The 15,390-nt window shown below is 34.5% G+C and overlaps 1 protein-coding gene across 2 annotated transcripts in view; it reads right to left on the bottom strand.

Annotated features, from left to right (window-relative positions):
* The window catches only part of IPO11 (importin 11), a 120,839-nt gene that overhangs the window by 75,581 nt on the left and 29,868 nt on the right, over positions 1-15,390 (bottom strand). For both annotated transcript variants that reach the window (XM_074931550.1, XM_074931551.1), the window contains exons 6-12: positions 13,844-13,916; positions 10,430-10,633; positions 6,122-6,254; positions 5,114-5,172; positions 4,253-4,301; positions 2,451-2,521; positions 893-1,085 (exon numbers count right to left, since the gene is read on the bottom strand). In XM_074931550.1, coding sequence (XP_074787651.1) covers positions 893-1,085; positions 2,451-2,521; positions 4,253-4,301; positions 5,114-5,172; positions 6,122-6,254; positions 10,430-10,633; positions 13,844-13,916 — 782 coding nt within the window. The remainder of the gene's footprint in view (positions 1-892; positions 1,086-2,450; positions 2,522-4,252; positions 4,302-5,113; positions 5,173-6,121; positions 6,255-10,429; positions 10,634-13,843; positions 13,917-15,390) is intronic.

The following is a 15,390-nucleotide window of genomic DNA, read 5'->3' as shown; positions in this document are numbered from 1 at the left end:
TAAATTTGCTATTTTAATTTTTTTCTTAAATCACCCACTTCTCAAAAAGTCAAGTGCTATAGCTTTTATCAGAATGTGCAGTATTCTTCTTGTCTCAAGTGACCACTTTTCTATTTCAAGAACTCAAACACAACTATGAAGTTTTGCAAGCAGAAATTTCTGTTAATAGTGGATTTATGATATTCTAACATATTATAGAATTATGGAATAACACTGAAAGACAAATATTTTGAAGAATTTTAAATGCTGGTTTTGTGTAAGCTTTCTAACACATACCAGTATGCTCATGAAACTTTTTTCAGATTTAGAAAGAGAATGCTAATTGTTATATAGTCATTGCTAAATGTCAAACTAAATGTGGAAGGTTTTTTTAATATAGCTCAGTTCTATTTTTCATTATCCATAGGTACAGCTGTGTATGAAGATTCAAAATGAAATACAGTCCAACAAAGCAGAACACAAACTGCTTTATATTCAACTACATGTCAAATTCACTGTGTTTCTGTATTTCAGAGTACCAGTATTAGTTTGTAACAGCAAATACCCCATTTTATCAAACGCTCCTCAAGAGAAAGATGCATCAAACCATTTGATGAAAATAAACCAAATTCCACACTTCAATACTTTCTAAAATTAGTTCAATGAAAAGTAAAACAATCAATAATAAAAAGATATTCACACCCCTTGTGTATTTAAAATTACTTTAGCAAGCCAGTGTCTAGGTATATTAATACTTTAACCATCAAAATAAGAATTATATAGAGACAGACGCATACATTTCTATTAAAGCATTAAGAGCTTCAGAAGAATGTCTCAAAGGAGTTTTACTGTTGGGAACAACTAGTAAAATGTTTCTTAAGATATAAAAAATGTTTTTAGTAAATAACAGTACCTTCAATATTTTTTGATGGCTTGTATGCATAATTTTTTACAATCATCTTAATGAGATTCATGCACTGTACAATAAACCGCTCAAATACAATTCCTTCACCAGCCTCTGTGAAAACATAGCTTACAGCAAATTCCAACGACCTCTGAATCAAAGGGGTGAATGAAAACGGATGTTGATCCAGGAAGTCCAAAAGCTAAAAGTTAGGGAAGTAAAAAAAAAAGAAAAAGAAGTCTAAACATTTTTGTCCATGTCTTATTAAATGCTTTCATAAAATATTTACCAAAACCAAGTGCCAATTTATAGAAAATTCTAGAAAAAAGAATTGAACACAGACGGGAAATCAGGAAGAAATCAGTATCAATCGTTAAATAAAGCATTATTTTGCCCTGAAATTCTTGATTCATTTTCAAAATTACCTTTTTTTTTAAGCTTAAAACGAATACCCATTTTCAAATAGACCAGCTTGTTAGCAACATAGTATATAAAACAGTGACACTTAAAACCCTGAACACTTTATCAGATAATTCATCCCTATTGGAATTACTCTAAGTAAAAAAGGCATGAGGGAAATTATTTTTTTTTTTCCTCCTCTTCCACTGCAGTACACTTTCATCTTCAGCTTAGCTTTTACAACTAGTGGTCTAGAATGCACTGCTCAATTTCTCTGATCTCCTTTTACTACTACAAAAATGCCTAAGCCTAAATGCTTGCATCTGGATTTCTACAGGTGGTAGATTATCTATTAAAGTGTATTTTCTATTCAGGTCTAAGTAAAAAGATGCATATGCCCCACATACTTTGCTTGTTAGTTCTAAGTAAGAAGAACTATGACAAAGACTAAAAATGTTGGGTCAGAGCACCTTCAGTTCAATTTTGGCGAAGCTGACAGGTGCCTCCCACTTCTGATAATTAGGCTGAATATTTAAATAAGATCCATGGCCCCAAAATAGAATCTGAAAACAATGAGAATTCTGTAGGGTTTTTATCTTCTAAAAACAGAGCAAGTGACAATGCTAAAATTACCTTCTGATAATATATGCAATTAATGGTTTCCCAGAATTAGCTGACAACTCAAAATGTGTTATCTAATACAAAATTCACAGAAGGTAAGACAGTTGTTAATTTTCTCTCAATAAACTAAAAGTGGCTAGTTATTCAACAGAACTAACAGGGCCTTAGAAATACCAATTTAACTGCTTATAAAAGATAGGATGAAAAGTTTATCTTCTTTATTCATCAGTGCTGATATAAATGTTTTCACAAAGCTTCCAGAATTTTTTTACTCTAGCTAAGTAATTTACTTAAGGAATGTATTTAATTTTGTTTGAGCTATGGAAATGTGTTCTTCACTCCTGCAACTTATGTCAGCATGAGTAAACAGATGCCTTTTGCTTTAAAAAAAATTAAAAATATATCTCATAACAAAGAAGTTTTAAGTTGCAGTACCTTCCATTTCTTTAAAAGATCTGAAATAGCTTTAACAGACATACATACCTGAAGGGGGACTGATCCTCCAGAACAGTAAACTATTCAGTAACTGAATGGAGAATTTACTTACCACTTTAGTGAACAGAATTATAGTCTTTTCTAGACGATCTCTGCATACATTTTCTGCTCTTATACTTCTACCTGGTAAATCAGATATTTAACAACTATGATTTTTTCAGATTTTCCTTTTCTTTATGGATAGCTAAGCTTTAAAAGATTAAATTGGATGGAGAACAACTTGTTTTATCTGTAGTTCAATAGTTACGGCAGCCAGCAAACAGTTCTATGGCAGAATAAACTCAAAGTCAAATTCAACGTAATGAGTACTAGTAAAAAAAAATTTCTTTAACCATTTCTCTCAGCTGCAGTAAAATTCACTGTAACAGACTGCATAAACCAACTGGGACATCATTACAGACAGTGCAGTGGTAAAAGACAGTTAAAATAATACAAGCAAATGCTAACACAGACAAGTAAAAAAGCATTGAAAAAGATGAAAATGCCCTTTTATTAAAACTACGGTACATCATTACTACATAATACTAAGTGCTTTTCTAGAAACTTAAATTAATTCATTAAAATTATTTTTTAAAAATTTTAATTAAAAATAATTCATTATGGACACTGGAAAACATTCTGAATTTACAAAAAACATAAAGCTTTTTCATAAAAAAAGAAAAAAACAAAAAGAGACATAATGAAGGCATACAGGCAAAAACCACGATATAATAAATGTAAACACTAATCTTGTAAGGTAGTTATGTTGCCAAACAACTTATAGATTAGAAAAGTGGAAATGCAAAGGTGCAGTTCAGTTCTTATCTTTGGACATTCAAACCACACAGTCTTCATGTGCTAGGGGACTACAATAACCACTAAGCTTTAGGATGGGATGGCCTTCAATTTAGTTTATTAAAGCTAGGCAACTATCTTGCCAAAAATGAGTCAGAAAAAGCATGACTATAGTACAGTAGAAGGGGCAAACAGTTACATGCAAAGAAGCCTGCATTTTAGAAGAGAAAAAAAATTATTTTGTCATTGAACACAGTGGCAGTTTCCATTTCTTCTAGAAACAAGGCTCAGAGCCCAGATCAGCCTGTCTCACCTAAAGACACGCTCCTGAGCCAAGTATCTTCATCTAAATCAAAGATTTATTTCTACTCAGTTTAGTTATCCATTCTTAGAAAAAGTATTGAAACCTAAAAGAATGACCTGATAGGCTTCAAACGAAAGAATGGTTTGCACCAGGTCTACTACAAGTGTACAAACAAGAGAAAAAAAAAAAAAGAGGAGTGAGTTCACATGCAATACTGCCTAACATCATGTTTTTGCTGGCTTCAAGTAACTTCCCTGCAAAAGCACTAACACCTCTCAATTATGCTTATATTTCTGTTGACTGTGTTAACCTGTGGTTGCCTGTCTTGGACTACTACTCTTCCATGCAGCTGACAAAGTGCATGCAGCTGAATGTGGTCTTTATTTCCCATTTGACACATACCAAAATATATGGCAAACTCCAGGAAAAGGAAAAAAAACTAAAACCTTCTCAATGAAGAAAACTCAAAATTATCTGAGTTTTAGTAGCATCTATATACTTTAATAATGATACTTTATCAATCCATGGTTAAAAATTTAATTTTCATTGGCATTATCATGCCAAGTATAATTTTGGTGAGATTTTAGTCTGTTGCTGTAAAAGGACATTTTTACTGAAGCCTTGACAGTTTCAGCAGCATTTAAAGTAATAGCTTTGCACTCATAAAAATACCTTGCATCTAAATGATTACTGATGATGCACTAAACCATAATATGCTCTCATCCAGCTTCTAATATTTAACAACCAATACAAGGAAAAAATATTCAGATACTTACTACACTCCAGAAACTGTTTTAGTCGTTCAAACACTGCATGTAGAAAACCCTGAAAAAAATAAAGGTATGTGTCTTCTACAGATGAAGCTTATGTTGCACTGTATTATGAGAAGAAAGTTGAGTCAAACTGAAGTCAGTTCAGAAGCATCTTATCTCTTTACTGAACTACTCAATTTTCTTGGACAATTTCCTCATGAAACAAATAATTAGATAGCTAGCAAACTGCATAGATGATCCAAACCAACCTTATTAACACCACACAAACAGTACAGCATCTCTAATAGAAGGGGGTATAGGTAAATATAGACATATGCTTTATAATCTGCTTATCCAGTTCTTGTTCTCAAATTCCTAATTTAGATGTAGATCGTATGTATCCCATTTCTGCAGCAAAGCAGGCACTGTTTGGGATTAAGGGAGATGCTTGGGTTTTTTCTTCCCCTAGATGGACTGCATACTACAAGCTTTCATCTCAGACAAATTCTATCAATAGAATTCGATAGGACAAGTATGCCACTACATTCATCATTAAATGAAAACATCCTCTTCAAATTATGGAGGACAATACACATAGGATATCTTTCAGTAGGCAACAGGCCTGTCACTATCACGCGAAACAAATTGGAAAGGGTACCTTTTATTTTAAACCATGCCATTACTGCCAGTGTTTAAGATTTAGCTAGTGTCTATCTGATAGTTCTTAAAAGATGCAAGAACAACTTTGAGAATGTGTTTCTTGATCTTTCTTTACATAACACATATGGATGCCTTTCAATGTTTTCTAAACATAGCTCTAACAACACATGAAATCATCACAAAAGATTTCTAATCCAGAACTAGAAACAGATATATGTCACTTACCATCACCTCTACACTCCAATGAGGTTCTACAAACCCATGGACTGTCAGTTTACGAAGCACTAGGGAAAAAATATGTTATTTGTGTAGATATTTCTCAGTCCTTGTCCCAACAGATTTCAGAACATGGTTACAATTACAGTTACTGTGCCTGTCTTCCAATTGTCATATTAAAAAAAAATAAAAAAATAAAAAAATAATTCAGGCCTTTGGACGCCTCAACCATACCTAACACGAAACTAACCTTGTTGAAATTACTTTAAAATTCAGTACATTACATGTAAAATAATGAAGAGAACTGCAAAAATTACTGAATCAAAAATAATTCTGCAAAAGCTGTAAGTTTTCAACCTGAGAGGTTCTGCAGTAGGAAAAGGGCCAAGTACAGTCAAATAGGGCCCATAAACCATCTTATGAATTCTCAGGTTTATCACTGCCAAAACCCCAGAGAAGCCACATGCTGCATCTTCTGAAACAATTCAAGACAGGTACCGTCTACATTGCAAGGACTGCACCCAAACATCTCAATTCTTCAAAGTAGCAAAGTACAGTAAGGATACATAATCATCCCACTGATAACTACTTCGTCATCAACCTAAGACTTAAACTGACTCCTAAGACTACGTCTTGTCTGAAGACAAAGTGAACTTAACACAACAAAATTCATAGCTCAGCTTCCTCTGTTAATTGCCTAAAGAAAGATAGATGCAAGCCTAAATTACTACACATGTAAAAGAACCCAGTTATGCCATCCACTTTCCCACCTCCTAGACTTTGACTTCTTACAAAATGCATATCAGAATAGTACATTCTGAGAAACAAGAGTACATTCTCCTTCTGTCTGAACAATCCTCCGCCTTGCTAAAAGTACAAGTAAAATAAGACAGGATTACTGGTTTTCCTAATGGGAATGGCTTTGTTAGAGAATGCTCTTTGCCAAAGAAGTCTTACTCATTCACTGTGCAGTAACTTATTTGATTCCTTATATTTAATATCTTTCTATATTATTACCTTTCAACGACAACAAGGTTCTTTCTAGTGAATTTGTAGCTGCAGCTTCATCCCCTGTACAAACTTGCTGTAGGAACGTATCGGTATGATGATTCCACAAGGAACACGCAAAGCTATAAATACCTGATGCAAGCTGCAGAAGGAAGACAGACCAACAACCATCTGATTTCATGAATTTGGCTATAGCATAACAACTTCCTAAATTTTAAAGGCCAGTTCAGTATTTAATCCATCTTGTATATCACATGCCAAGTAATGCAAGTGTCTCGCTTACTTCTTGTACTGAGTTGTACTGATCCAAAGATGTTTGCCACAAAATCATTTTTTCTTAGTTTGATATTATGATAGATTCACATGCTTCCCTTCCTACTTGGTCTCTGACTCTATTACTTTAAAGGTAACTGTTTAGGCCTCCTTTCTTATCTGATTGTCATTATGGCCACAGGTCTGCAGTATAGTATGAGGCTTCAAAAGACTACCAGCTCTCATCATCACCTCCTTTTCTACAAGACTTAAACGGTAAGCAGCATAATTAATATCTGAATCAGCTTACTCCGGGACACAGTCAGCAGTTACATCTCTAATACAAATTCTATTGAACAATGCCTGCACTAAAACTAACTTTATTTTGTTGACAGCTGCAAACCCTGACTTTTTGCATCAAACAATTTAAAATACAGAATGACAAATAATTTCTAATCAGATAGCACTGAACAAATCTCAGACAATTCATGTTACAGATTCCAAACAGTGCTTACCTGATTAAGATATCTGAAGTATAAACAGAAGATAAAGATTTTCTCATTCAGTTATGGTAGCACTTGACAGATTCATAGTTAAGGACGAAACTACTTATTCTGCTATGCGTTACATCAATGGAATTAAAAGCACATGACCTGTTGCTTTAGTGCCTTTGAGTAAAGGTGAGACAGCAGAAACTATTAATAATTCAATAATGTGTTCGTGGATTTGCAAAAGCACATCACTGAATTATTACCAATACTTTCAACCTACGCATGTTTTGTAGGTTGAGTTTGGGTATTGGGGGGATGACTCTTAAATAGATTACACCAATACTAATCATAGTAGCAAAAAGTAACACCTCAGATAAAAACCGACCTAAACAATTCCAAGCAGTAATAATAGTCCTAATGGTAGAATATACTCTGGATAAACCCATTTGTTTGTCATCTGATCAGTGTTCCTTAGTACTAAAAGAAAATTTAAAATAATTGATTTATTAAAAATTGGAGGGACAGAACCACAAATACACACAGTATCCATTAGGAGGACCCACCACACTTTTACATTTGAAGTCATTCAACTAGCAATTATCATTTGTATTACAGCAGGACCTAAAGACCTAGCCATGGGGCTAGATGTCTTAAATTACTGTAGTCAGTAAAACAGGCAAAGCATGCTGCTGGTGGTAAGAAGATACCCAAGTTGCAGAATAAATATAAAATTTCTTCATAAATGAAAACTGTTCATGATCAATAGTATCAGTAAAAGCAAAGATGGCAGACCCGTTTAATGTTGAATTTCATAGGCTATCAGTGATCATGAGGATTCCTAGTCAAGATTCCTATTTATGACCATGTTTCAAAGAGAGAGCAATCACCAAATCAGTAAAGAAATCAGAACAGTCAATAAAAAACCTCAATGAAGATAAACTGTAAAAATCCAACAGGAATCTTTTAAAACCAGGGCAAACAAGCAACAGGAAGGCTCAAATGGGTTAAAACCTATAACTGATATTTTTGCTGACTCGCAGAAAATTCATGGTATCACTTCTCCAATATGTGCTATATGGGTATGTGCTATTACAAAAAAAAATCCAAATATTACAGATTTTAACCCATTTTTATTAGATGGAAAAATGAAACTCACTAGTTTTACTTCCAAGAGCCACTACTCCCATTAAATAGACTAAGTCCAGAAAACAGGCATGAAAATAATGTTTATAAGCATGTCACCAATAGCACATAGCCAGATACTATATTTTTTTATTTGTACTAAAGCAGCCAATTCTACCCTGGAGATCGTTAATGCAGTTATGATCATAATTGTACTACTCACCAGAAAAATGAAGTTATAAGTCAGCTGCGTTTTTAAAAGTTAGGGTATCACAATCTGTACAACACCTAACATTTTTCATGTTAAACCTCACATAAGAGAGTTCAATAGGGGATGCCTCATCTGTAAGCATGACTTTATAATCTTCAAGTACCATGTTACATCAAAAATCTATCAAGTGTTTCCAAACACTAAAAAACCCCCACAACATTGCAACAGCAACTACTTACCTGAAAGTATAAAGAAAGTTATTTCAAAAATAAAAGCTTTTAGAACTTCTAGCTTCAAATGGCTCTGTTCCATAAAGTTTTTTTGACTGTTCAAGAGAAGTCACATGCCAGCCAACACACGTGAATTCCCAAGAGGCAGAAGAAGCAGTCTTAGAAGTCATCCAATTTAATCTTTATTTAAAAAAATTAATCCTTATAAACGTGAACCCTATACTGCCAGATGCTCAGAAAGTTTCCTTTTTCCACCTAAAGTTCAAAAGACTGAACATATATGGTGTTCCCAACACAGTGAAACTGAATGCACTGAAAATTTTCATGCACAAAGGGGATAATAGAGGAACTTCTGATACTGAACATATCCACAAGTTAAAAACCAACACTTCTGCATAAAAAGCCCGCTTAAATAGTATGCTTATTAAAATTGAAATTTCAATTATATTTTTGAAAAGAACTAGCTTACAAATCTAAAAAAAAAAATATTATAAGCCTTTTCTTCACATGTCTGAAGTTGTGTCACTGTATAAATAAAAGACTATACAGAGAAAATACCACAATGGAAACATGGCATTCCATAAGGAAAAAGGTTCACACAAATTTAATGAGTTTCTTGGAAACATAAAAATCACTGAAGGTAACTAAGCTCTTTTTGAACTACACAAGATGGTGGAAATACAGCAAAGCTACTGTTGGACATGATAACTTTAACAACAGTTACTGGGCCTTACGAACTATAAATTCCTTTCTGTTTCTCTACTGAGATGGTATAGATGTGGCTATTTTGTGAAGGTGGGGCTTTGGGATTGGTTTTGATTTTGTCACTCTATCCTTGAGCATTAACAGCATTTCCAGATGCATAACCAGGCCGTATACATAACATCTTGATTTAGGAGAGCTCTAGAAAAGAAGTCATTTTCTTGCTCACTCTCTAATGCTTTGGAATTAATATTTGTGAATATACCAAAACCTGTATTGTTCAATTGTCCAGATTATGCATAATAGCCTAATAAATTTCAAAACATAAACAAATGTTTCCTATACAGAAATTATACTCACCCATATCTATACATGGCAGAGAGAGAAAACACTGTTCCTCTAAACATACATCAACTACCAACATATCATTTCAGTCCTGTCCTATTACAAGAGCCAGCCCTCAGTTTCTCAGACTCCTGACAGTTAAAATTTCACTTTGATTATACAGACAGAAAACTTTTTCTTACAATGGTAAACCTTCAGAAATGGTCTTCATTATCTGAGCTATAATATTTTCTTTTAAATGGTGGTATAAAATAAAATTTTTAAATTCAAATGCAACATGTTTGGAAAAGATGTTTAACTCACTGAATTGTTAACTGTACTAAACCACTGCCTAACTCCAAATGAGATTGGAGATGCAACGGTGTGCAGCCAAAGGTGAATTTGTGTTCTAACCAGTGGATTCTTACAACTGGAGAATTTAAACTGCAAGAGACAAGATTAGGCATTTGCATTCACATCTTGCCTTTTAATTAACCTGGAGAAAGAAGCTGACCTGGAAAAACCCCAAACATATTCCCACTGATGATAAAAAACAAAACCACTGTGGTATGGTAGCTTAAAACCTAGTATTTTTTAAAGACTATATTGAATTATGAATCCACAGCACACTTCCAAAACCACTGCAAATTCATATACAATCAGATCTGCTGCATGGCATGATAACATAAGGCTGATATGCAGATACTGTTCTGTAGATGATGCTCTGCTTTTTAACACAAGTTATTATAACAACACTCAAGCTGCATGCAAAATGAATAAAGATCTCAAACATTTCCCTAGAAACTGACTTCCAGTTACTTCATACTGTACATATACACACCAAACTAAGAGCACTTCTATTTCAAAGGCAGGACATTAAAGTCAACATACCTGCCGTTAATACACTGCCAACTAACCACAGGAAGTGGCAAGCACGTACAATATGTGGTTTGCATGATCTACTATATTGCATCACATTACTTACATCATAGAAAAGTTTCCTATCTGCAGCAAGCCGTTTGGATGCCAGGGTCTTTGTAACATGATAAAAGGTAAGTAGTGCTCTGTGTTGTCGAAGATCATCCTGGACCTTCACAGATTCTACAAGAGTGGGTATAAGTTCTGGCCATTGCCTTGGGCAGTCCACCCTGGCAACTTTAGCAATTAGTACAGATATCTGAGTTGCTATCTGCAAAAAAGCAAAAACATAACATGGATACCACAAAGTCAAAGATCATTTAGGAAATGTACGATGCAGAAATTAACAGGCAAATGAAACTTGAATCAAAAAGCTTAACATGGATTGCTAGAATTGTGTGGTTTTTCTCAAACTAATTTCAAGTTTGCTGAATACAAATAGATGTGGAGAAAAAAAGTCTTCTATTTTATGTTTATAGTAAATATTTACATAAAATGCTAAGCTGGCTACCTTGTTTAAATTCTACATAAAGACCACTAAACTTATTTGTTCTAGAAATCACACAAATTAAGAAACATTTGGGAACCATTTTTTACTTTGTGATTTTTTCTATCACTTTCTACAAACAAAGACTGCTGAATACATATTACCCTTATTTCTGCTCTACCTGAATTTTAGCTTTTAGACAGAGACGTTCCATCCCCACAGGCACATGTGTCTGTAAGCCACAGTCCCATCCAGTGTCTGAAGCTGAAACACTCACTCCAGGTCCTCACACCACAGTCTGGGGGCACTTACACCACTCCCACCACCTGACTTTGGTGGCTGGCACCAAATCCCACTCACACCAGTCTTGCCAGTAGCTGGCACCTAGTCCTTGCAGCAGGCACACACAATGAACAGAGTGAAATCACATAGAAAGACTGTGAAGGGATTCAATCAGAAGACAGAACAGACAGTGGTGTTTGGGTGCAGGGTTTGTTTAGACACAGGTACTGACCAGTCGTGGTTTACACATGACCAGCCCTTTTTACACCCTCTTTCTGTCCATTCTCCACTTTGCTACTCCACAGCTCCCTTCCCCTAAACAATAAATTTTGTATAGTGTCTCATAACCCCTACCTCAAATATCCCAAAATTTAATATTCTTGTTTCCCTGTTCTTACACTTTTGACATTGAAAAGGTCCTTGATCGAATTAATGAAGAAGATGCTCTCACCTTCAACATATCCTTACAACCACCACCACACTTCCAGCTTAGGGAAGAAGTTACCTTCTTATGCTACCAAAAGGAATCCAAGCAATTTACAGGCATAAGAGGGAATAGCCATGTCCTCCTTTACGGCTTCCTTCAATGTTTCATCTGAAGTCTGTGACCACCACACAAAACTTCCTACAATATTCATTCCTATCTGCTTGCTTAGGGAGAAAAACTGCTTCAGGAAACCGACATTGAGGAAGAGCAAGAAAGAGCTGAGAGTCTAATCTATTTTTGGATCAAGTGATGTCGATTGGCAGGAGGAAGCAAATAAACTCTTCTCCATATGTGATACAAGAAGCAACCTCTCCAGGGATATCAAGAGTACATCTCCCTTGAGGACTGGCTTTTTAAGTGAAAATAGATCTGCTGTCATACATTTCAAGGAGTATTTTGTTCTTCTCTTCCCCCCATATGGTGAGTATCTTCAGAGGGCATGGAAATTATGCTCCCAACATACAGTATGTTCTGTTTTTCTTCTCCCTCTCCCCAGAAGTCAAACTGTATTATCACATCTCAAAACTATGTCTAATTCTTATATTTTTGGGTTGTTTTTTCTTTTTATAGATACAAGGATCAATTTTTCTACCTTCATGATACAGAAAGCACAAGCAGAAGTTATGAACTATCTGCAACTGGAAAAGAGCACTCATCAGGAACACAAGATATCAAAACTCAGGCATATCAAGCAGACTGAGGACAGCTGCCTCTGAAAGGAAACCTCACAATATGTACAACACAGACTGGGGAGCAAGGAAGAAGGAAGGGGAAATGGACTCTGCAAACACACTTCAATATCACAACAATTGTTTGACCAATCATTTAGGAGCAGGCTGCTGGCCTAACACAAAGCCCTTCCTCTTAAAAGACTACATCCCAAAAATATAAGGACACACAAGAAAATATGTAAAGCTGATAGTCTTTAAAATGTCAGTTAAAAAGGTTCATCAGTAGTGGAATTCATAACTGTAAAATATACCATACTATTGTCTTAGCAGGCAAACTGACTAAATGCTAATGGCGATATGGAAAAATTATTAAAAGGTTGAATTGTTTTACATACAATGCAGTTAACATTAGGTTTTTAGAAATGTAAATACCATGCAACGACTTCCAAATTTAAAATTTGATAAATTTGATACCTACTTAGTAGTAGCATAAATGACATGCTTTATGGTTCAAGATGACAAGGAATAAGTAATAATTGGTCTCATTTTTTACACTGAAACTGGACCTGCACTATAAATTTAAAGATATTTTCTACGCCAACTAGCATTAAAAAAAAAATCCACTTGAAAACAAAAAATTCTACCCAATATTGTCATTGCACAAAGGTCTTCTACAAAGACTACATTACTCTAATTTTGATACACTGCTCTAGTCCTACAAATAACATTAATCCCATCGAGGAATCCTGAAAAGTCAAAACTTAACTGTCTGCAGAATCATTTGTTTGCTATACCTTTTCTTTTTAAGTTTTACCTTATGCAAATAATTTCTGTATTTTCTTGGAAAAGTTCCTTAAGACCTAGCTTAAAATATTAGCAAATACTTCCTTGCAGAATCTCATACTTACATGAGCAAGAATAAGTTTGCAGAAGGCAGACTGAATCATCTAGCATATGCATATTCTGAGCCCCTCACCTTAGCTCTACACTCAGTTTATAAATTCTTATTTTAATCAAAACTGTAGGTTAAAATTAGTCACTGTATGTAAGACAAGACACTATCATACTGAAGCTTTATTATGCCTATTTAAATTCATTAATGCTGTGATTAGACATGTGACAGCAATACTGCTTAGGTGGGTTTATGCAGCATTTTCAACAGCTCGTTCGTGCTACACCACCACACTTCCTTGTATGGCTATACTGGGAGTCAGATCAGAGAACAGAGACAGCTGAAAAAAGAAAAACCACTCAAGGAAAGAAGGTGCAGGGGGCGGGGTTGAGATACATCCATTCCCTAAGCCATTTCACCAAGCGGTTGCATAACCAGTGAAGGACAACATAAACTGCCACTCCAACAAAAAACGTGTTGTGTCTAATCTAAATGATTCTATGATTTTGGATTCTATGAAAAATCTCACTGCAACATAAAGATCTGTCTGAAGGCAACATTGCCAACTTTATTATTATGACTAAACACTTTGTAAAGAGAGAAACCAAATTATATACCATTAAAAGCATTTTCTGGGAGAGTAATAATCATTCACCACTAACCTGATTCACTGGCTCATTAAAGTTGGCGATAAGTCCAGCACGCAATGTAGCTTTTTCCTCTTCAGAAAGAGCACTGTCACAATATATTAGAATATTATTTAACTTTCGATTAAAACAGCTATTAATTCATATTTAGATTTTTTTTGTCACTATTACTAGACTGAAACTAAATGACCATTTCCATTTGTGCATCTGTGTTTGACTGGATGAAGATTGCTTTTATACATAATTTTCTTGGAACTAATGTATTTCAGTTTGATAAACTATCAAGACAAAATCCCTTGTCTTTCCACTATCTCAAAGATATTTAAAGAGAGCTGTAACAGTGAAATAGACAAATATTTATGAGGCTTTTTAACCTTAGGTTTTGATGTGACCTTTGTAAACATAAATGGCAAGAGAAATTTCAGAGTAAGGCACCCAGATTTACTATGAAAATAAGGGAAAACTGTACAAGCTATAAACTGATTGTTATTAGACAATCATTATACAATTATTACTGTGGGGATTGATGACTTGAGCATGACCTTGCCGATGTATACTATGTATAATGACAAAAAGGTGCTCCGTACAAGGCAATCACAGTGTCAGATGGCAGCTTTTGGCAAAAGCAATAATCCTTTTCTACAAGCAAGTCACACAGCTACCCTTAAAAATATGGATCCTTTGAAAATTATACCTTTAAATCTTCAAACATGCAAGGAAAACTAGTAAGAAGGATAAATTCTAAGCTACAAAGATTAATTTTCAGTCAAGTGCAACTTTATGCTATCTTTATACTTCAAGTAACCTCTATCAGTTTAAGACTAAAAGTTACAATATCATACATCACTCCTGTACTACTACAGACTTTATATGACCCATGTAATTTTAAGTTGCAGGCAGGAAACAAACTGCTTTTAAAAATGCTTTGTTGGTACTTATAGATTACACAATCGGAAAAAAAAAAGCACCTTCATTTACTGATAAAAAGCTGTTTCTGGCACATACAAAGACTTAAGTTGTCACGCAGTGTTGTTAAGATGAGTTTTCACCTAACATTGCAACAATCTAGAAGTATGCATGCACTCATCACATCTCAATGAAGTCTAGGGGCTGGAAATAAAAAAGATTAAACACACCAACACACCCACTTCCTGTTGTCTGACCTAAGGCATAGATACTAACCTAGTAGTTTTAATGTAATGAGATTTTAAATGATGCCTAAAGCTCCCTAAAACACAGCTTTTACACTAATATAGACAAATACTAAATATTCATCTCAAAATAATAAAAAACAGAGGTAAGATTTACCCTAAGATCAAACATTTAAAACAATATTTTAACTTCCCCCCCTCCCTCTGTATATAACAAGTACTCACTCTTTCTTAAAGCAAAGACTCACCATTCTAAGTACAGTACACAAGGGGAGCAATTTACTATTTCACTCGTGACTCAGAACTGCACACTAGGTCTTATTTTCAGAAGTAATTTATAGCACTCAGGTACATTTAAATGACTAGCAGACAGGCTTTAAGATATTTTTTACATAAAATTAAATTATGCCC

Source organism: Athene noctua, chromosome Z (assembly GCF_965140245.1).
Source record: "Athene noctua chromosome Z, bAthNoc1.hap1.1, whole genome shotgun sequence".
Lineage (NCBI taxonomy): Eukaryota > Metazoa > Chordata > Aves > Strigiformes > Strigidae > Athene > Athene noctua.
Note: the sequence above shows the minus strand (reverse complement) of the source record. Positions and strands in the feature narration are given on the sequence as shown.